This window comes from Mustelus asterias, chromosome 6 (assembly GCF_964213995.1).
Source record: "Mustelus asterias chromosome 6, sMusAst1.hap1.1, whole genome shotgun sequence".
In the NCBI taxonomy this organism is placed as follows: domain Eukaryota; kingdom Metazoa; phylum Chordata; class Chondrichthyes; order Carcharhiniformes; family Triakidae; genus Mustelus; species Mustelus asterias.
In genome coordinates, this window is record NC_135806.1 from 105,270,816 (window position 1) to 105,295,290 (window position 24,475).

Here is a 24,475-nt window from a genome sequence, read left to right on the forward strand (position 1 = left end):
TATGGGAAAGGTTATTAAACTACAGTGTCCTAGTGAGCAATTAGTGACCTGTATAATACATTTGTGATCTGTAACTGGATTGTTGATGTCCCTGTAGCCATGAGCCAGGTGCTCAAATGTTCGGAGTATTGTGGTGAACTTGGAAGAATTGTCCCCGTGGTGGAACTTGGTTGGAAATAAGATTCAAGGAGATTACTAAATCTGGGAAATCAACCATAGTGAAAAGAAGTTTGTATTGGCAACTCTTCTCTCACATTCCATGGCAGATGTGCCCCTACTTATGAATGTGATTTGCATGGGTAACGTTGGGTGCAGCTAATCTGTCTCTGGAGCAGCCTTGGATCCTTTCTTTCATCTTGTTTTCATCTGAACATTGCACAGAATGAGAGGAATTCCCTTTGGAAGATAATGTCAAAATTATAATCGCAGGAACTAAAAACCTGACAGTCAAAAATTTGCGAAAATATTTCAAAATATATATCCCCCCATCCATATTTTGAAATATTTTCCCAAATTTTTGACTGTCAGGTTTTTAGTTCCTGTGATTATAATTTTGACATTATCTTCCAAAGGGAATTCCTCTAATTCTGTGCAATGTTCAGATGAAAACAAGATGAAAGAAAGGATCCAAGGCTGCTCCAGAGACAGATTAGCTGCACCCAACGTTACCCATGCAAATCACATTCATAAGTAGGGGCACATCTGCCATGGAATGTGAGAGAAGAGTAGCCAATACAAACTTCTTTTCACTATGGTTGATTTCCCAGATTTAGTAATCTCCTTGAATCTTATTTCCAACCAAGTTCCACCACGGGGACAACTCTTCCAAGTTCACCACATGACTCCGAACATTTGAGCACCTGGCTTATGGCTACAGGGACATCAACAATCCAGTTACAGATCACAAATGTATTATACAGGTCACTAATTGCTCACTAGGACACTGCAGTTTAATTACCTTTCCCATAGATAATTAGGCAGCACAAAGAAGATGCTACATTATTTTCAGTTTGCAAGATTCTCCCAAGTCCATCCCCCCCCCCCCCCCCCCCCCTCCCCTCGGCCACCCCTCTGCTCTCTGCTGTTTTTTTCTTTGCGCCCGGTCGCGCTGCTTCAGATTTTTTTTCGAACTGCGCATGCGCAGTTCAGAGCTCCGATCATTCTGGCAGCACTAAGCCCCGCCAACTGCGCTGATCGGACCGGAGCCGGCAAGAAGTGTATGGGCGTGCTGCAAAGAGGATTCCGGACTCGGATCTGTATTACACCCGGATCCGGCCCTTAGACTCCAAATGGTAAAATCGGGCCCAATGTCTTCACCTTCAACAACCAGGTCTTCATCCAGACACACAGAACAGCTATGGGGACCAAATTCGCACCTCAATATGCCAACATCTTCATGCACAGGTTCGAACAAGACCTCTTCACCGCACAGGACCTTCAACCGATGCTATACACTAGATACATGGATGACATTTTCTTCCTTTGGACTCATGGTGAACCATCACTGAAACAACTATATGATGACATCAACAATTTCCATCCCACCATCAGACTCACCATGGACTACTCTCCGGAATCGGTTGCATTCTTGGACACACGCATCTCCATCAATGACGGTCACCTCAGCACTTCACTGTACCGCAAGCCCACGGATAACCTCACGATGCTCCACTTCTCCAGCTTCCACCCTAAACACGTTAAAGAAGTCATCCCCTATGGACAAGCCCTCTGTATACACAGGATCTGCTCAGATGAGGAGGATCGCAACAGACACCTCCAGACGCTGAAAGATGCTCTCATAAGAACAGGATATGGCGCTCGACTCATCAATCAACAGTTCCGATGTGCCACAGTGAAAAACCGCACCGATCCTCAGAAGACAAACACAGGACATGGCGGACAGAGTACCCTTCGTCATCCAGTACTTCCCCGGAGCGGAGAAGCTACGACATCTTCTCCGGAGCCTTCAACATGTCATTGATGAAGACGAACATCCCGCCAAGGCCATCCCCACACCCCCACTTCTTACCTTCAAACAACCACACAACCTCAAACAGACCATTGTCCGCAGCAAACTACCCAGCCTTCAGGAGAACAGTGACCACGACACCACACAACCCTGCCACAGCAACCTCTGCAAGACGTGCCGGATCATTGACAGGGATGCCATCGTCTCACGTGAGAACACCATCCACCAGGTACATGGTACATACAGGGGATTTAAAGCAGGAATTTCTGGAGCTGGGCTGGAAGCTGAGAGCCAAGACAAAACATGTGGTCATCTCTGGTACGTTGCCACGTGATAGCGAGTTGAGGAACAGGGAGAGAGTGCAGTTAAACATGTGGTTGCAGGGATGGTGTAGGAGGGATGGTTTCAGATACCTGGATAATTGGAACACATTCTGGGGAAGGTGGGACCTGTACAAACAGGACGGGGTGCACCTGAACCAGGGGGGCACCAATATCCTAGGAGGGAAATTTGTTACGGCTCTTCAGGGGGGTTTAAACTAATTTGTCAGGGGAGTGGGAAAAGGAGTTGTAGTCCAGAAGTCAGTGAGGGTGGTGAGGTATTGGGGAAGGTATCAGGGTCAAGGGTGGGTACCGGTAGACAGGAAGGTGGGTTGAAGTGTGTCCACTTCAATGCAAGGAGCATCCGGAACAAGGTAGATGAACTTGGGGCGTGGATTGGTACTTGGGACTACGATGTTGTGGCCATTACAGACATGTGGGTAGAACAAGGACAGGAATGGTTGTTGGACATTCCGGGGTATAGATGTTTCACTAAGTGTAGGGAAGCTGGTAAAAGAGGTGGAGGAGTGGCATTGTTAATCAAGGATAGTTTAACGGCTGCGGAAAGGCACTTCGAGGGGGATCTGCACACTGAGGTAATATGGGCTGAGGTTAGAAGTAGGAAAGGAGCGGTCACGTTGTTAGGAGTTTACTATAGGCCCCCAAATAGTAATAGAGATGTGGAGGAAGAAATTGCTAAGCAGATTATGGATATGTGTGGGGGTCACAGGGTAGTTGTCATGGGAGACTTTAACTTTCCAAATATTGATTGGAACCTTTGTAGGTCAAATAGTTTGGATGGGGCAGTTTTTGTGCAGTGTGTGCAGGAGGGTTTCCTGACACAATATGTGGATAGGCCGACAAGAGGTGAGGCCACATTGGATTTGGTACTGGGAAATGAACCGGGTCAATTGTTAGATTTGGTTGTGGGAGAGCACTTTGGAGATAGTGACCACAATTCGGTGTCTTTTGTTATTGCAATGGAGAGGGATAGGGCCGTACGGCAGGGCAAGGTTTACAATTGGGGGAGAGGTAATTATGATGCGATTAGGCAAGAATTAGGGGGCATAAGTTGGGAACAGAAACTGTCAGAGAAAGGAACTAATGAAAAGTGGAACTTTTTCAAGGAACAAATACTGGGTGTCCTTGATAGGTATGTCCCTGTCAGGCAGGGAGGAAATGGCCGAGTGAGGGAACCATGGTTCACAAAAGAGGTGGAATGTCTTGTGAAAAGGAAGAGGGAAGCTTATGTAGGGATGAGGAAACAAGGTTCAGATGGCTCGATTGAGGGTTACAAGTTAGCAAGGAATGAGCTGAAAAAGGGGCTTAGGAGAGCTAGGAGGGGACACGAGAAGTCCTTGGCGGGTCGGATCAAGGAAAACCCCAAGGCTTTTTACTCTTATGTGAGGAATAAAAGAATGGCCAGGGTGAGGTTAGGGCCGGTCATGGACAGTAGTGGGAACTTGTGTATGGAGTCAGTAGAGAGAGGCGAGGTGATGAATGAATACATTTCTTCAGTGTTCACCAAGGAGAGGGGCCATGTTTTTGAGGAAGAGAAGGTGTTACAGGCTAATAGGCTGGAGGAAATAGATGTTCGGAGGGAGGATGTCCTGGCAGTTTTGAATAAACAGAAGGTCGCTAAGTCCCCTGGGCCTGATGAAATGTATCCTAGGATTCTTTGGGAGGCAAGGGATGAGATTGCAGAGCCTTTGGCTTTGATCTTTGGGTCCTCGCTGTCTACGGGGATGGTGCCAGAGGACTGGAGAATAGCGAATGTTGTTCCTCTGTTTAAGAAAGGGAATAGAAATGACCCTGGTAATAATTATAGACTGGTTAGTCTTACTTCGGTGGTTGGTAAATTGATGGAAAAGGTCCTTAGAGATGGGATTTACGACCATTTAGAAAGATGCGGATTAATCCGGGATAGTCAGCACGGATTCGTGAAGGGCAAGTCGTGCCTCACAAATTTGATAGAATTTTTTGAGGAGGTAACTAAGTGTGTTGATGAGGGTAGGGCAGTTGATGTCATATACATGGATTTTAGTAAGGCATTTGATAAGGTCCCCCATGGTCAGCTTATGATGAAAGTGAGGAGGTGTGGGATAGAGGGAAAGTTGGCCGATTGGATAGGTAACTGGCTGTCTGATCGAAGACAGAGGGTGGTGGTGGATGGAAGATTTTTGGATTGGAGGCAGGTTGCTAGCGGAGTGCCGCAGGGATCGGTGCTTGGTCCTCTGCTCTTTGTGATTTTTATTAATGACTTAGAGGAGGGGGCTGAAGGGTGGATCAGTAAATTTGCTGATGACACCAGGATTGGTGGAGTAGTGGATGAGGTGGAGGGCTGCTGTAGGCTGCAAAGAGACATAGATAGGATGCAAAGCTGGGCTGAAAAATGGCAAATGGAGTTTAACCCTGATAAATGTGAGGTGATTCATTTTGGTAGGACTAATTTAAATGTGGATTACAGGGTCAAAGGTAGGGTTCTGAAGACTGTGGAGGAACAGAGAGATCTTGGGGTCCATATCCACAGATCTCTAAAGGTTGCCACTCAAGTGGATAGAGCTGTGAAGAAGGCCTATAGTGTGTTAGCTTTTATTAACAGGGGGTTGGAGTTTAAGAGCCGTGGGGTTATGCTGCAACTGTACAGGACCTTGGTGAGACCACATTTGGAATATTGTGTGCAGTTCTGGTCACCTCACTATAAGAAGGATGTGGAAGCGCTGGAAAGAGTGCAGAGGAGATTTACCAGGATGCTGCCTGGTTTGGAGGGTAGGTCTTATGAGGAAAGGTTGAGGGAGCTAGGGCTGTTCTCTCTGGAGCGGAGGAGGCTGAGGGGAGACTTAATAGAGGTTTATAAAATGATGAAGGGGATAGATAGAGTTCAAAGACTATTTCCTCGGGTGGATGGAGCTATTACAAGGGGGCGTAACTATAGGGTTCGTGGTGGGAGATATAGGAAGGATATCAGAGGTAGGTTCTTTACGCAGAGAGTGGTTGGGGAGTGAAATGGACTGCCTGCAGTGATAGTGGAGTCAGACACTATAGGAACATTTAAGTGGTTATTGGATAGGCACATGGAGCACACCAGGATGATAGGGAGTGGGATAGCTTGATCTTGGTTTCAGATAAAGCTCGGCACAACATCGTGGGCCGAAGGGCCTGTTCTGTGCTGTACTGTTCTATGTTCTTGCAACTCGGCCAACGTTGTCTACTTGATACGCTGCAGGAAAGGATGTCCCGAGGCAGGGTACATTAGGGAGACCATGCAGACGCTACGACAACGGATGAATGAACACCGCTCGACAATCACCAGGCAAGAGTGTTCTCTTCCTGTTGAGGAGCACTTCAGCGGTCAAGGGCATTCGGCCTCTGATCTTCGGGTAAGCGTTCTCCAAGGCGCCTTCACGACACACGACAATGCAGAGTCGCTGAGCAGAGACTGATAGCCACGTTCTGCACACATGAGGACAGCCTCAACCGAGATCTTGGGTTCATGTCACACTATCTGTAACCCCCATGACTTGCCTGGGCTTTCAAAATCTCACTAACTGTCCCGGCTGAAGACAATACACATCTCTTTAACCTGTGCTTAACCCTCTCTCCACTCACATTGTCTGTACCTTTAAGACTTGATTACCTGTAAAGACTCGCATTCCAACCATTATTTTGTAAATTGAGTTTGTGTCTTTATATGCCCTGCTTGTGAACAGAACTCCCACCTACCTGACGAAGGAGCAGCGCTCCAAAAGCTAGTGGCTTTTGCTACCAAATAAATCTGTTGGACTTTAACCTGGTGTTGTGAGACTTCTTACTGTGTTTACCCCAATCCAACGCCGGCATCTCCACATTATACAATCTTCTTGACATTATGAACTGAATGCCTAATGCTTCCAAAATATTTAAATGCCATGTTAAACAAAACATAATGCATAGGCCTGAAAATATCACTATAAATCTAAGGATTAATTTTGGTCAGTCCAGTGTGGAACAGAATCTGTTATGTGACATTCACAGATCCCTGTACTAAATGACCACTCAATTACATTGAGAAATAGAACTTTGTTCATGAATTTCAATGCAGGCAGCTGATTTTTAGCACATCTTTTCTTAACATTTAGAATATTCATTTCAAAGTTTTAAAAATTCCCAAGAATCTGATAGGCTGCCTAAGCACTTGTGAAATGCAGGCCAGAATTTTCTCAGATGCAAGGAGATCCTGTCACTGGGACTGGAGGCAGATTGAAAGTTCATGGGGAGGGGCCATGAGAGATTATTACTAATGGCGACCAATTAAGAGGCCACTGTTGGGACCACCGTCTATTTGATAACAACAGCCTGCCCCTCAGAGCTGCCAGCCAAATCAGGGAAACAGCAAGCTCGGTAGAGTTGCCCACAGAAGAAGAAATGGATGCCAACATTATGAGGCACCTTTGAAGGAGAGGAAAGCTTTTTTATTTAATATGCTGGGGCCAGACAGACAGACAGGTCCTTCTGATTACAGAGAGCAGAACCTTCCAGCAGTGGCATTGGAGCATAAGGGGCAGTCATCACTGCTGTGAGGCCCCTCTTTGGGTTGTGGAATGCCCATTCCAGAAGCCCCACCCCAACTCCAACCTCAGGAATCTGCTAAGAGCTGCAAGGTTCATCTGGCAGTCTCCCCAAGATGGCATTGGGGGTAGGAAGTAAAATGCCTTTGGGGGTGGGAAGTGATCCTTAAATGGACTATTAATTATTTGACCAGACCATCTACCTCTGGTCGGTAGATGGCCACATTACAACCATTCCTGCAATTTAGAAAATCTCCTGTTGTCAGGAAGTAGTCGGGCTCTCCTCCCAGTACCTTCTGCCGCCAGCTTATGAGGCTTCCCATCTTCCAGCTCATCTATCCAGGACTGATAAAGTACAGCCCACAAATTCACACTTGTTTAGAGATTTACAATAGCCAGTGCAAAATCAAAGTGGTGTGAGCACAGTAAGAAGTCTCACAACACCAGGTTAAAGTCCAACAGGTTTATTTGGAATGACTGCCCCTTCATCAGGTGAGTGATGAAGGGGCAGCGCTTCAAAAGCTCATGATTTCAAATAAACCTGTTGGACTTTAACCTGGTGTTGTGAGACTTCTTACTGTGCCCACCCCAGTCCAATGCCGGCATTTCTACATCAAAGTGAAGTGAAATGGAGATGGTTTTACTCCATTTAATCTAATGCACTTGGCTAGAGGTTTGGAAGCAACATCCCAACTATACTATCACATTGCATATTAAAATCACTCTCCATCCATTCAAAAGTGTTAGTATAACTAAAGGACCATGTGTGTTCACAGTAATGAAGCATACAGATGTTGGCTAATTCACTGACATATTGATCAAATTAATTAAAATATGTTTAATCAATAATTTCACAGTAACTTTATTGCGGTGTGAATGTAAGTCTTACTTGTGACTAATAAATAAACTTTTACTTTACTTTACTAATTCATATAACATGCCTCAACTTGACAATCATTTAATCACTGAAAAATTGAAGTGATCCATACCAAAAGTAAGTCCTTTCTATGGTGTCAGGGTTGGCTGAGTGGGTAGCAGTCTTCTCCAGGGTCAGATGGTCATAGATTGAACACACTTGAGATATGATGAAATACTCTAGACTGATGCTTCAATTCAGTGACATCTGTTCCATGATTCTAAAGTAGGGAGATAGGGAGTGTGCGTGCACGTGTGCCCAGGTGCATCTGAACACATGTCACACCTGTGCCTGAGTCTGAAGGTTGTGATTTCAAAACTGCAGGAACCTAAGCGGATAATCTTATCTGACACGTTAGATAAGGATTGTAGGATTGTTGTATTCTTGGAGGTGCCATTTTTTACATCAGATGTTAAGTGCCCTGTATATGTATTCAATGGAATGGAAAAGATCCCATTTCAATATTCAAAGAAGAGCAGTGGCAAATTCCTAATGCCACGACCAGCATTTACACCAAACAGATTAATTAGTCATTTATCTAATTGCTGAATGCAGGACCCTGCTATGTGTGAATTGACAGTAACTGTACATCAATGGTAATTATCTGTCTGTCAATTACTTTAGGGCATCCTGTGTATGTGAAAGGTGCTAAAAAATGCTATTTATTTTTCTCATTTGAATCTGTGAACTTCCTTGAAGCTTACGAATGTGTCTTTGCAAACACTAGCCAAATTAACGTTGACATTGTCAATGCCTCTTCTCAGCATAAATATCTGAATAATGACATCGGTCATCTTATTTCTGATGAAAACAAAGCCAATTGTGTGGCTCTCCTCATAATTCAAGAGTCCTCGTTCTTTAAATAATCCGAGTTGAATCTCAAACATCTTTATCAAATCCACCTGATATCATTCGCCAATCAAGTTAATACTCAAAGAAATCCAGATCAGAGTGGCACGACTGACTCCTTCTATAATCATATTTATATGATTTCTGTATTTGACCCAACTATTGAATGCATTTTGTAAAATGCCACGCAGCATTTGCCCCCAGCAGGGTTGCTAAACCAGTAAGTCTATAATTATTAGGATCATGGTCTAGGTCCATTCTCTATCTAGATCCATTCTCTATCTTTTTCCTGTTTGAGATCCGACGCATTACGGTGGTGTCGTCAGCAAACTTGAAAATCAAATTGGAGGGGAATTTGACCACACAGTCATAGGTGTATAAGGAGTATAGTAAGGGGCCAAGGACATAGTCTTGTGGGGCACCGGTGTTGAGGATAATCGTGGGGGAGGTGTTGTTGCCTACTCTTGTGATCTTTTTTTAAAAATCAGCCAAAATGCCTGCTGCCAAAATTTATTTTAAATGAGGAAATATCACTCTAAGGATAAGGAAATATACACATCTTGCATACAAACATTTTAATTATGGGCTTGAAAAGACTGCACACATTCTGTCCATAATAGTCAACAAGTGTAAAAAGTTCACATTAAAATACTGTTTATTATAAATAGAGGGATTAATCCAAATTTTTAAAAATGTGGATAGAAAGTTAATTTCTGCAATTATGAGAAAAGGAATGAATTCCATTACAATAGAAGAAATGAGACAAAGAAAATAAATTGATAACTGCTTAAATTGGTTAATGGTCACTGCACGCAATACAGGTCTAAATTTCACTCAGAAACAAAAAATGGAAGAAATCTTCAACTTCAGGATTCAGTTTCAATTAACCTACAAGTTATTTCCACCACTTATTTGGTGGTGTGTTACAGTTCACTCAGCGAGTGCAAGTTGCTGTGGCAACATTCACTTTTACATGCATGTTGTAGTTTGGGGATATTGGTCATGATATTTGTGGCTTCAGACATTATTTCTATTACCTGGTTGACCAGGAATCCTCTTACTGCCTGTCATTGGCATGTGTTGGAAGGATTTGCTGGTTGATCATCTTTTTTGATTTGATTTATTATTGTCACATGTTTTGGGATACAGTGAAAAGTTGTTTATTTATTAGTGTCTCAGGTAGGCGTACATTAACACTGCAATGAATTTACTGTGAAAATCCCCTAGTTGCCACACTCCGGCACCTGTTTGGGCAACCTGAGGAAGAATTTAATACAGCAATGCACCTAACCAGCACGTCTTTTGGATTGTGGGAGGAAACCAGGGGCACATGTAGACTCCACACAGATAGTTACCCAAGCCTGGAATCGAGCCCGAGTCTCTGGTGCTATGAGGCAGCAGTGCTAACCACTGTGCCACCGTGCTACTCAGCATTGTTAAGTATTATTTCTTGCACGCTATACAGACAAAACATACCATTCAGAGAGTGCCTGGGCAGAAGGAAAGTAGAGAGTGCAGTATGTAATAATGTGCAGAAAGATCAGCTTAATATATGGTAAGTCCACTCAAAAGTTTGATGGCTGCAGGGAAGAAGCTGTTTTTGAGTCGGGTAAAAGCTCTGGATACAAACTCATCTTTAGACCTCCACTGTCAAACTGTTTGGCTGTGTTATGAAAACACCTTTCTTGAAGATCATATCCTGGGGTGGGACTGGAACCCTGAGCTTCTGGCTCAGAGGAAGGAACTGTAACCACTGCACCAAAGACCACTTCACAATTTATTTAGATCATTTTAAATCACGATTTGATTTATGTCTTTTTACATTAACCAACGTTTCGAATGTTTTCCTTTTAGCAAACGTTGAATAGAGAAACAAAATCACTTTCCTGACACAGGGGCCGGAATTCCCAGACCGCTCCGGTTCCACTGCAGTGAGTGGAGATTTGGCTGAGTGCTAAATTCTCCATTCTCACTGGTAGTGGCAACAGGGCGTGGCAGACCGAAGAATTCTGGCTCCGAATTATGCCATAGGTATTTAATAGGTATTTAAATCATTTTCAATTTCTTTTAATCCAAAGAAATTTAATATTTACTTCATGAAACAGTTATGCCAATGTAGAAACAGAAGAGGGCACCACCTGGTTACCGAGAAAGCAAAAAATGGAGAAATCAAAAATTTTATGTGCTGGGGTTAATTAATGATGGGATCATATTTTTACATAAAAAATTGAAATCCATCAGAATACAAGAGAAGTTGCCATGACTTATGTAATAAGAGTGCATTTTATTAAGTGATGCACCTTAGGTTCATTTTTAAATTGACAATTACAACATTTAGTCAGCTTTTCAAATGGATTGAATTAGAAAGTTTAGCTTACACTTGCCATCCATTCAAACCTAATGATATTGGGGAGTGATTAGCTCAGGATGTCACCCTCCTCTGCTGCAGCCGTTATAATTTACTCAAACCCTTCATACACAATACGAACCATGGGGTTATAATCTCATGAATTGGAGAAAATGACCTTACACCCTCCAGTCTTGCATTAAACTGGTTAATTTGTGGCTTTTTAATTTTAAAACCCAGGTTCTTGGGTTCTGTTCTCATACAATAACTTGACTCAATGTATGAAAGTACTGTGCAAACACAGTCTATACTGACTGGATCTATTGGGGCGAACTTTCCCGTTCCGCCCGCCACGGGGAATTGTAGCAGACAAAGGGTGGATCCTGGAAAGGTCCGTTGACCTCGGGGCGAGTGCAGATGGAAAATCCCGCCCACAATGTTAAAGTTTTTCATGTAATGTATTTGCCTGAAAATAAATTTTAAAGTAAAAAATGTGTTAAAACTGCTGCTTAAAAGTTATCTGGTAAAACTTCTGGAGACTAACTCATCCTCAGACCTCCACTTTCCACCTGGGCCTTTCACAGATAATGTTATCACCTAGCCTTAGCAGTGCAAGAAGCATTTTGCCCCTTGAAGTAGTGAAAAATGACCTTACCCTCTCAATCTTGTTTTAATTTGTAGCTTGATAATTTTAATTTTAAAACCCAGGTCCTCTGGTTCTGTGCTTATACAATGATGACCTGGAACAAATATTCTGCTATATTTATATCTATGTTTACCAGCATTTTATACACTGATATCTTTCCTTATTCTTTTTCCTGCAGTGAAAACAAACTAAGCTCTGAGAATCTGTCTTATAACAAGGATTCTGCACTGCACCGCCTGCAGTCCCCGCTCCTCCGGCAGGAACCCCCCAACTGATAAGCCCTAGAATCGTCTTTGGTGCTCTTTTCCAATCCCCCTCCATATATTATCACCGAACTAAAAATAGCGTGCCCAAAACTGCCCACAATATTCCAAAGAAGCGCTCACCAGCTATTTAAATAAGGCAGAATGACTTCTTTCTACATATAGTCAAAAGCCCTTGAGATGGTTCCTAGTATTTGATTTGCTTTCTGATAATAGCTTCACCTTTACTTTAGTGAATGATTAATAATTATACCTAAAAGTGAACAAATACCATTTAAATGTTAATATTTCAGTTGTTTCTTATTCTAATATACTGTCGTTTAGATGAAAATGCATGCGTTGTTCCTCAAGCAATTAGAATGAATGATCTAGAATCTTAGCCTTCTAAATCATCCTTGTATTTTCACATTGATCAGAAAGCTTGATATCATGTAATTAATTTACCATTTTGCAGTAAGTATTTCCCAAGTTATTTACGAACAATATAAATACCAATAGGCCCAAGCAAACCCCAGTTTAATTCTGTTAGTTCGTGCTCGACAGAACATTCCCATTTATTACCTTGTATTTCCAAAATCTTGTATGTAGAACTTTTTAAAAATGCCTTCTGGAAACTATCAGCAATACTCTCATCCTCTAGTACAGTGACCCATTCAAAATAATTCAGCTGATGAACCAGGAATGACCTATTGGTTCCAAGTCAACACTGAATACTTCTTACAGCCTTAATGATCTTTAGGTGACCACTGGCAACATAAGAAATAGGACCAGGAGGAGGCCAGACAGCCCCTTTGGTCTGTCCCGCCATTCGATAAGATCATGATCTTCTGCATCAGCTCCATTTTCTTACTCTTTCTCCTTATCCTTCGATTTCCTTAATACCCAAAAAAGCCTATTGATCCATTTTGAATATATTAAACAACTGAGCACCCCACAGTCCCCTGGGAGACAGAATTCCAAAGATTCACACCCCCTCAGGGTGCCCCCACTGAAAACACACTAGTTTGGGGCACATAAAATGCAGTCCATTGTCTCTACAAGAGAGACAACATTTCAATTAAATCACTTATTCTTATAGACATGAGATATTATAGGCTCATTCTACTCAATCGTTCCTCATAGGACAATCCTCTCATCTCAAGGATCAATCTAGTGAATCATTATTGCAGCTTATCCAAGGCAGGTCTGTCCTCTTTAGGCAAGGTGACCAAAACCTGATAAAATACTCCAGGTGTGATCTCATCAAAGACCCATATAATTACAGCAAGACCTGCTTACTCTTATATACCAACTCTCCAGCAATAAATAGAACATACCATTTACCCTCCTAATTCTTTGATATTTCCATATCTACACATCAACTTTCTATGGCTCAGAGACAAGAATAACCAAACCATTCTAAATACCAACATTTACTGTTCCCTCACCTTTTAAAAAATATTCTGGTTTTCCATCCTTCAATAAAAGTGGATAGTTTCACATTTTCATACATCATACTCCATCTAAAAGATTCTTGCTCAATCACTTAACCGGTCCACATCCCTCTACATCTTGTTCACAGATTATATAGGATCACAGGAAAATAGGAACAGGAGTAAGCCATTCAGCCCCTCAAGTCTGCTCTGCCACTTAACTAGATCATAGCTGATCTTCTACGTCAATTGCATCTTCCTGCACTAACCCTGTGTCCCTTGATGCAGCTCAGCAATGTTGTTAATACAATTACCATGGGGACTGTGAGTTTTGTTTTGATTGACAGCTTTATGAGCATCTAAGTAGATTACATTTTTTCCAAGTGGTGGTTGAAAAGCTGTGTGTTTGTTTGAGAGTTCTATGCACTCCCAATAGGATTAAGGTTTTTGAACAAGTTTTTAAATTGTTTATTTTTATGGTTTCATGAGCATTTCATGTCTTCCCAATATTAAGAGAGGGCTCATGAATTCTTTCCATGATGGATACTGTATGAGTGAACATGGGAGATAGAAGGAGGCAGTGAGGGATGGAGCGGGGCACTGAGGTATGAAGGAGGCTTGGGGGAATATGATGGAAGTTGCTGGGGTGCCTAACAGTCATGTACAGAACTGGGTTGAAATCTCAGAAACAAAGAAGGGTCTTCTAAGCTGCCCACCTTGGCATCCGCCCATCTTCATTCCCACCTCACACCTGCCCCAAGAGACAGTGGCCGTGACTCCAGCCCATGCAAATTGTGTGGGTGTGCATGTTTGGGCAGGAGGTGACATCAGGAAATAACCTGATTCATAATTCCTACCTTGAGGAAGAAAGTTCAGGCCAACGAGTAGTCTGAAACAATTACAGTATTAAAATACATTTTGAAATTTGCTCGAACATTTAACTAAAGAAATGCCAATACTGAACAAAATTACATATTAAAAGGAAGCAATAGATGTTTTTGGGGAGGGGGTAGTGAAGAGGAGAGTAAATTAGAACAAAATTCTACCACTTTACCATCAGATTGTCTCAATACAGAGTACTTATGAAAAATATTGTGGGTCAAGTCACACATTAAGATTCAAACACATAATCTAGCCTGACATTTTAGTACAGCAGAGCTGGTGTTGCAGTATCTGATCAGTCATTAAGCCAAGTCCTCATCTGCAAGCTCAATAGGACACAAATGATCACACAACACAATCTGAAGAACATAGGGTTCACTTGCATGCCTAGCCAGCATTCCCGAATCAACCAACAACACCAAAAACATAGATACTGCTGTCGCTTCATTGTTGCTGGGTCATTATCCAAAAATTCCCTACCTAACACCATTGTGAGAGCACCACAAAGACCTCAATGATTCAAAGGAAAAAGCACACCATCTTCTCAGAGATCCTGGGGATGGGCAATAAATGAGTCTTTGCCAGCATCACCCATATTACAAGAACAAATATTTTAAAACTTCAGATCATTCAATTTTTTTGCTGCTTGTAAAACTTACTGTGCACAAATGAATTGCTATATTTACCCATGCAACAATATAATCTATTTCAAAGTAAAATGCCGGTTGCAAACTACTGAGGAAGCTGTATGGTAGTGTTTATATACACACATATACACACGTGCATGCCTGAATTCTGTTTTCTTTCAAGAGAAAACACAATTGTCAATGCAGTTTCATGGAGGTCAACTATTGTCAGTCAGCACTGGGTTTTGTGAATGTTGGTTTCACCGAGGACATCCAGGACCATGAACTCCACTGATTTGCACTCAACTAAATCACATAGGGTCAAAGTGCAGACTGTCAGACATGTCAACCGAGCAACTATTCTCCTTCTCACAGACCAAACATGGGTAGTTTCTGGAAGGTTGCAGTTACAATGGCATATTGTAGAATCCTTCAGGGATTAACACTTCACCTTCACTCTTTCCCACAGTTATTACCAATGGGGCACATTTATTACAGGGATTTTCCCCCAAAAGCAGAGCCCCAATTTACTTAGTTTTAACAAATGAAAAATCTGTGATCCTTTAAATATTAGTTCAATACTACCACATGCTCGCCAGATTGGATTGGCAAAATATGCAATTAAACAACATCCTTACACTTGCAACTCCAATATTAAATAAATATATTCCACTGTTTATGATCATCAGAAATTGCTTAGCAAAGATGAACTTTTTAAAATTAATGCAGAATTGAAATAGAATAAATGTGACATGAGAAAACTTTTTCACATAATGAGTGGCTCGGGCCTGGAATGCACTGCCTGGAAGTGTGGTGGAGGCAGGTTCTACTGAGGCATTCAAGGAGGCATTAGATGATGACTTGAGCAGAAACAATTCAAGGGGGCATTAGATGATTACTTGAGCAGAAACAATGTGCAGGGGTACGGGGAAAAGGCAGGGGAATGGCATTAAGTCATGATGCTTGCTTGGAGAGCTGGTGCAGACAAAATGGGCCAAATGGATCGTCAGATTCTGTGAACAGTGCTAAAAAAATAACACTCACATATAAGTTGTGCTATGTTGAAAGTACAATTTAAGAACAAAGAACAATACAGCACAGGAACAGGCCCTTCGGCCCTCCAAGCCCGCGCCACTCCCTGGTCCAAACTAGACCATTCTTTTGTATCCCTCCATTCCCACTCCGTTCATGTGGCTATCTAGATAAGTCTTAAACATTCCCAATGTGTCCGCCTCCACCACCTTGCCCGGCAGCGCATTCCAGACCCCCACCACCCTCTGTGTAAAATACGTCCTTCTGATATCCGTGTTAAACCTCCCCCCCCTCACCTTGAACCTATGACGCCTCGTGAACGTCACCACCGACCTGGGAAAAAGCTTCCCACCGTTCACCCTATTTATGCCTTTCATAATTTTATACACCTCTATTAGGTCACTCCCTCATCTTCTGTCTTTCCAGTGAGAACAACCCCAGTTTACCCAATCTCTCCTCATAACTAAGCCCTTCCATACCAGGCTACATCCTGGTAAACCTCCTCTGCACTCTCTCTAAAGCCTCCACGTCCTTCTGGTAGTGTGGCGACCAGAACTGGGCGCAGTATTCCAAATGGGGCCGAACCAACGTTCTATACAACTGCAACATCAGACCCCAACCTTTATGCTCTATGCCCCGTCCTATAAAGGCAAGCATGCCATATGCCTTATTCACTACCTTCTCCACCTGTGACGTCACCTTCAAGGATCTGTGGACTTGCACACCCAGGTCCCTCTGCGTATCTACACCCTTTATGGTTCTGCCATTTATCGTATAGCTCCCCCCTACGTTAGTTCTACCAAAATGCATCACTTGGCATTTATCTGGATTGAACTCCATCTGCCATTTCTTTGCCCAAATTTCCAGCCTATCTATATCCTTCTGTAGCCTCTGACAATGTTCCTCACTATCTACAAGTCCAGCCATTTTCGTGTCGTCCGCAAACTTACTGATCACCCCAGTTACACCTTCTTCCAGATCGTTTATATAAATCACAAACAGCAGAGGTCCCAATACAGAGCCCTGCGGAACACTACTAGTCACAGGCATCCAGCCGGAAAAAAAACCTTCCACTACCACCCTCTGTCTTCTGTGACCAAGCCAGTTCTCTATCCATCTAGCCACCTCCCCCTTTATCCCATGAGATCCAACCTTTTGCACCAACCTACCATGAGGGACTTTGTCAAACGTTTTACTAAGTCCATATAGACGACATCCACGGCCTTTCCCTCGTCAACCATTCTAGTCACTTCTTCAAAAAACTCCACCAGGTTAGTGAGGCATGACCTCCCTCTCACAAAACCATGCTGACTATCGTTAATGAGTTTATTCCTTTCTAAATGCGCATACATCCTATCTCTAAGAATCCTCTCCAACAACTTCCCTACCACGGACGTCAAGCTCACCGTCTTATAATTTCCTGGGTTATCCTTCCGACCCTTCTTAAATAACGGGACCACATTAGCAATCCTCCAATCCTCTGGGACCTCCCCTGTGTTCAGTGATGAGACAAAGATTTGCGTCAGAGGCCCAGCGATTTCATCTCTCGTCACCCTGAACAGCCTTGGATAGGTTCCATCAGGCCCTGGGGATTTGTCAGTCTTTATATTCTCTAAAAAACCTAACACTTGCTCCCTTGTAATGGAGATTTTCTCTAACGGGTCAACACTCCCCTCCGAGACACTCCCAGTCAACACATCCCTCTCCTTTGTGAATACCGACGCAAAGTATTCATTTAGGATCTCCCCTACTTCTTTGGGCTCTAAGCATAATTCCCCACTTTTGTCCCTGAGAGGTCCGATTTTTTCCCTGACAACCCTTTTGTTTCTAACGTATGAATAAAATGCCTTGGGATTCTCCTTAATCCTGTCTGCCAAGGACATTTCGTGACCCCTTTTTGCCCTTCTAATTCCCCGTTTGAGTTCTTTCCTACTTTCTTTGTATTCCTCCAGAGCTCCCTCCGTTTTTAGCTGCCTGGACCTAACGTATGCCACTCTTTTCTTTTTGACCAATCCCTCAATTTCCCTGGTTATCCACGGTTCTCGAATCCTACCCTTCCTATGCTTCTTTTTTACAGGCACATGCCTGTCCTGAAGCCCTAACAACTGTTCCTTAAAAGACTCCCACATGCCAGATGTGGATTTACCCTCAAACAGCCTCTCCCAATCAAAAGCTGCCAATTTCTGCCTAATCCCACTAAACTTAGCCTTCCCCCAATCCAACACCTTACCCTTGGGACACCACTCATCCTTTTCCATCACCATCCTAAAGCTAACAGAATTGTGGTCACTATTTGCCACATGTTCCCCTACTGAAACTTTGAAGGCCTGACCGGGCTCATTCCCCAGTACTAGGTCCAGTATAGCCCCCTCTCTAGTCGGGCTATCTACATATTGTTCCAAAGAACCTTCCTGTACGCATTTTACAAATTCCTCCCCATTCAGACTCCCAGCCCTACCCGATTTCCAGTCTATACCAGGGAAATTGAAGTCTCCCACTACAACAACCCTATTTTTCCTGCACCTATCCATTATCTCCTGACATATCCGTTCTTCCACTTCCCTTGGGCTGTTGGGGGGCCTATAGTATACCCTCAACATAGTGACTGCACCCTTCCTGTTTCTGAGCTCCACCCACAGTGACTCGTTACACGACCCCTCTGAATTGTCCTCCCTCTGCACCGCTGTAATATGCTCTCTAACTAATACTGCTACTCCCCCACCTCTTTTGGCCCCTCCTCTGTCTCGCCTAAAACACTTGTACCCTGGAATATTCAGCTGCCAGCCCTGTCCCTCTTTCAACCAAGTCTCTGTCACCGCAACCACATCCAACTTCCTCGTAAGCATTAAGGCCCTAAGTTCGTCTGTCTTACCTGCTATGCTCCTTGCATTGAAGTAGATGCACTCCAGACCTCCAGGCCCAGTGAGGTCATCCTCCCCCAGAGTGCTCTTCTTCTTTGCCAGCCTTGTCCTAGCCCCAAGCTCGTCCCCAGCCTCTACACTTGTAGACATAATTTTTTGATCCCCACCCCCCTGCCATATTAGTTTAAACCCACCCGAACTGCACTAGCAAAACTCCCAGCCAGGATATTCGTGCCCTTCCAATTTAGTTGTGACCCGTCCTTCTTGTACAGGTGCCCTCCTCTCTTGAAAACTTCCCAGTGATCCAGGAATATGAAGCCCTCCCTCCTGGACCAGTCCTTTAGCCAAGCATTCAATTGTACTATCTCCCTATTCCTAGCCTCATTGGCCCTAGGCATTGGGAGCAGCCCAGAGATGGCCACCCTGGAGGCCCTACTTTTTAGCCTATTTCCCAACTCCCTGAATTGCTCTCGTAGGATCCCCCTGCTCTTCCTATCTATGTCATTTGCACCAATGTGTACAATGACATCCGTTTCTTTATCCTCCCCTTTTAATATGCCTCCTATCCGCTCGGAGACATCCAGTACCCCAGCACCAGGTAGGCAGACTACCATCCTGGAGTCCTGTTCGCACCCACAGAATCGCCTGTCCGTGCCTCTAACCGACGCATCCCCCACCACTATTGCTCTCCTAATCCCTCTCTTTCCTTTCCGGGCCACAGAGTCTGACTGTGTGCCAGTGACCTGGTCACTGTGGCTTACCCCTGAAGAGTCATCCTCCTCCACACTATCCAAAACAATATACTTGTTTTGGAGGGGGACAACTACAGGTGACCCCTCCACTAATTGCTCACTCCCCTCCCCTCTCACGCCTGTCGCCGAGCCCTTCCTATTATGAGAGACAGCCACTGGAATACTCTCTGGTACGTTACCCTTATGACCTTTACTCCTCCTAACTGTGACCCACGTGTCTTCCCCCTGAGGCCCCGGTGTAACTACTTGCCTATAACTCATGTCCATTTGTCTCATTCTCCCTGACTCGACTAAGGTCATCAAGCCACTGACGCGGTCCCTCAGGAGCTGCAGTTCCACGCACCTGGCGCAAATGTGAACCTCCGGGCGGCTAGGTGTTTCCAGGAACTCCCACATCCAAACCGAAAGCAACAAACTGGCCTATCACTCATAGCTACCCTTTTCCTTTGTAGGATTGGAAAAGAAAAATCCTACCCCGCTTCGCCCTTTCCCCCGAAGCCCTGTGAGCCAAAGCCCTTACAGCTCTCACTCTGCTTCCCACTCACGGTAGCACAGTGGTTAGCACTGCTGCTTCACAGCTCCAGGGACCTGGGTTCGATTCCCGGCTTGGGTCACTGTCTGTGTGGAGTTGGCACATTCTCCTCGTGTCTGCATGGGTTTCCTCCGGGTGCCCCGGTTTCCTCCCACAGTCCAAAGTCTAAAGATGTGCGGGTTAGGTTGATTGGCCATGCTAAAATTGCCCCTTAGTGTCCTGGGATGCGTAGATTAGAGGGATTAGCGGGTAATATATGTAGGGATATGGGGGTAGGGCCTGGGTGGGATTGTGGTCGGTGCAGACTCGATGGGCCGAATGGCCTCTTTCTGTACTGTAGGGTTTCTATGATTTCTATGATTCACTCCACTGCCCGCTCCCGATGCTGCCCGCTGTATACTGCGGCCTCCCTTTTAATCCTCCCGCGCGCTTTAAAAAAAATACAATTTTTCCTCCCACATCACCCCACGCCCGGCCTACTTCCGGTTTTCTGGTTAAAGTTACTAACAAGGAAACCCCGCGAAAAAGTAAGTATTAAAAGTCGATCTCTTACCCTTTTTAGTCTAGCCTCAACTCGCTCCTCACCACCTTGCTCCGGTTGAAACACTGAGAGAGCTCCCCCCACATAAGTAGCTTTTATTTTAAAAAATACAATTTTTCCTCCCACGTCACTCCGCGCCCGGCCTACTTCCGGTTTTCCGGTTAAAGTTACTTAACTTTCCTTGTTAATGTTACTAACAAGGAAACCCCGCGAAAAATTGAATGACTCATTGAGTCATTCCATCAAAATTCAGATATTCAGACTCCAAGTCTCATTGTAGAACAGGAATAATTATAGAATAGCTGGGTAACCAAAAAGAGACAATCTCAAGAGGGAGTTATTTTTCTTAACCATGTGTGACTGTAAACACAATATGGAAAATCGATAGCTACTAATCACCAAAAAGGAATTCAGCAGGCATTTGCAAGTTTCAAAATAAACTTCCAGATGAATCAGAACTGCATATACTCCCCATATATTTTATCCAAGTAATGGATCTATTGTACTGAGCAGTGCATTGGCCATTAAAAAAAAAGAATACTTACGCTGTCACTCTGAAAGGGATTCAGGAAGTTCCCACCCATTTCTCCATCATCACGTGGAGTGCCAGGCGGATTACTCATACTTATGTTACTGGGAGAATTCTATGGGCAGACACAAATAAATGAACATTCATCAATCTGATTGCAAGCTTTAATCACATTACAATGCAAAGAGGCTTGATAAAAAACTAATCATAAATTATGCTAGACGTTCTTGGAATATGTACGTTAAACAGAATTCTAACACATTTTATCCTGGGGTGTTCCCACTTGAAACCACAATATCTGTACCTAGAAAACTATTTTTATATGACAAACTCCTTTCAACAATTAAAAGTAAATTAATCTCTTAGTTAGCTGCAGGTCTCATTTGTTTCAGAAATGCAAATAAAGTTATGGGCACATTTTCTTAACAACTGGGTGTACATATGTACTTGTGCATGGTAACAATGCAAATATGTCTATTTCAATGATTTGCATAATTACTATATTCTAATTTATATCATTTTAGTTCTCTATTATACGTATTTATGCATGAAGAAACAATGCAAATTTGCTAAATTTGAAATTATCATTCTTATCGACAGGGACAAGAAAAAACGGAAAACCCTGTTGCCTTCCCTTACTGTCCATAATCAGCATGTTTTTTTGAAAAGGAAGAGCTCTGTGTTTCTTAATCCTTAAGTGCGCGTACAATCTGAATAATCAGCAGCAAGCTTTTGTGAGTTTAAATAAAGAGGATTATTTATTTACTTTTTCATCCCAAAAACCCAATGCTATGTCACTCGCTCACCCACGAGAGGAAAATACAGTGAGAGGGAATAGTGGGACCTTTACAATTTATAAACAAAAGAATAATTTGTAATTCACATAATTGTCTTGTCTTGGAAAATACACAGTGCAGGCCTGGTGAAGAAGAGGTTCATCTCTCCTGAAGTGTAATTAGAGAATTGAGGTTGTTCTAGGATTCTTTCAGAGAAATGGACTTGCTGCAAGTCAGAGGGTACTTTAATCTTGTTGCCAGGAGATCAGTTTTGTGTTGTCTCCATGTTTTAATGTGCAGATTTTGCTGCTCTTTCTTCTGCTCCTGCTGTGGAGTTTTTGAAGTGCTCTGTTCTATTGTTGCACTTAAAAGGGAAACTAAAATGTCCAAGTAGTTTCTCACTGTGCCCTTTTTCCAAACACAATCGCCAAAAAGCTCCACCTTCATTCACGACTGGGATTCTCAGTGCCACTGAAGTTGAATGAAGCTTTGGCTGGAATGCCAAACTCTCTGTTCTCACTTGCAGTGGGATGGCCATGGATGAAATTGGAGAATCCTGCCCACTGTTGTACTTAGTGAATTAACCACAACCTGGGCCACTGTTTGCAGACATTCACCGTTGGGGGTTTAGATAATCAGTATCTTTCTATTCAATTCTCCAAAGTCCCCGCTGACAGGTTCAATGGCAGGCGGTGAGGGAGGGGGGGGGGGGGGAGGAATTCGACGGGAGGCCCAAAAAATTGGTTTTACAGTGATGAGAATTTACAGTGGGATTTTCCATTCGTGTCCACCATGGCAGATCAAGCAACCACTGGAGGCTCACAATAAAAGCATTTGCATCCTGCTAATGGGACGCAGATGAACCTCTGGCCACCAACACATGACACCAGCAAGAAACTACCTGTGAAACATGCTTGGAACAGCATGCAAGTGTCAGGACTTATGCCTCCAGAGTTAAGGATGGAGGCTGACGGCAACCCTAAACCCTGGAACACCACAACAGTGGTTGGGTAGAGCATCTACAGGTAGACCTTCCTGATTCAGTGTCCACATCTTCCAACCACAAAATGTTCCTGGAGATCAATCCCCTTTCTCAGGAGGACTATCTTCCGACTTCGGAGTGGTCCCAGAGATCCAGCTTCATTTTTGGAAGGTCCTCCTTCTTTCTTTAATAGTGGGTCAATGATGTTGGGTGCCTTTTCAATATGGCGCCTGGATATGATGGCAGACTACATGGCAGATTACAGCGCCCGTTAAAGATGGATCTCGAAGGCTGGCTCCGTCAGGCCACGCCCCACCAGAGTGGCATCGCAAACCACATCCCCAGATTCTCAATGCACCATGTGTCAGAGAATTTGGAGAGAAAACCTGCCTGCATGGCTAGAGAGCTACATGCCAGTTTTCAGACTGAAACTGACACTGACAAATTTTGGGACAATTCCATCCAGTGGGTCTTTATTTTTAAGTTCAAGCAACTCTAATGCAGAACCACTGGACACTGATGTTATTTTGACTTGCAGCTTGAGATTTCTGGTACCAATTGAGATTTATTGAAAGAAAGAAACTGCCAACAGAAATCTGTACATTCAAATGTTTGAAATACATATGTTACAGAAGTAGCATACTGTTGTGTATATTACAAATACAAGTCAGGAATTGTCATAAATCATGTTAAAATAGCACAAATTGGTTGGCGATCAGTGACTAGTGGTGTACCTCAGGGATCAGTGTTGGGGCCACAATTGTTTACAATTTACATAGATGATTTGGAGTTGGGGACTGAGTGCAGTGTGCCCAAGTTCGCAAATGACACTAAGATGAGTGGTAGAGCGAAGTGTGCAGGGGGCCCTATTTTGCCACAGGGTTGTGCAGCGCAATTCGGAATCGCTGATATATTTGCAGGCAGAGTGCGTATGGGAGCGCCTCAGAGTGGGTCTAAAAGTCAGATCTGAAACACTCCCAATTTCAAGACCATGCAGATGCTATAATAACAGATGAATGGACATCACGCGACAATCGCCATGCAAGAGTGTTCCCTTCCAGTCAGGGAACACTTCAGCAGCCAAGGACATTCAGGGCCCTATTTTACCATTTTGATTCTAAGTGCTAGGCAGACTTCAGATCTGACTTTTAGACCCTTCCTCAGGCGCCCCCCCATACGCACTCTGCCTTCAAAAATATCAGCGATTTCGAATTGCGCTGCCCAAGCCTGTGGGCGAGGCTTAACGTGTCTGAAACCCTGCAGCTCTGATCGGTGCCTCCAAGTGTGCACGCACAGAAAAAAAATGCTAGAATGCTGCTCCCCTGCCACATCCCTCCCGGGCCGAATAATTCCTCCCCCTGGCCCGCACAGACATTGCCCCACCCTCACAATATTACTGGTTCCCTTATCTCCCCCACACCCCCGCCACCAAGACTGATCACGGGCCCCTCTCCCCACCCCCCATCCCCCACCGACTTCAGGCAGAGTGGCAGCAGACCCCCCTTCCCCCCCACTGATCACAGGCAGAGTGGCAGTGGACCCCCTCTTCCCCCCAACTGATCACAGGCAGAGTGGCAGTGGACCCCCCTTTCACCCCCACCCACCGATCTCAAGCGGAGAGCCATCGGACCCCCCCCACTGATCTCAAGCAGAGAGCCATCGGACACTCAGCATTTACCTCCTCACTAACCCT

The 24,475-nt window shown here is 43.9% G+C and overlaps 1 protein-coding gene across 7 annotated transcripts in view; it reads right to left on the bottom strand.

Annotated features, from left to right (window-relative positions):
• The window catches only part of ssbp2b (single stranded DNA binding protein 2b), a 441,186-nt gene that overhangs the window by 3,331 nt on the left and 413,380 nt on the right, over window positions 1-24,475 (bottom strand). For all 7 annotated transcript variants that reach the window (XM_078214850.1, XM_078214849.1, XM_078214848.1 and 4 more), the window contains one exon: window positions 21,041-21,139. In XM_078214850.1, coding sequence (XP_078070976.1) covers window positions 21,041-21,139 — 99 coding nt within the window. The remainder of the gene's footprint in view (window positions 1-21,040; window positions 21,140-24,475) is intronic.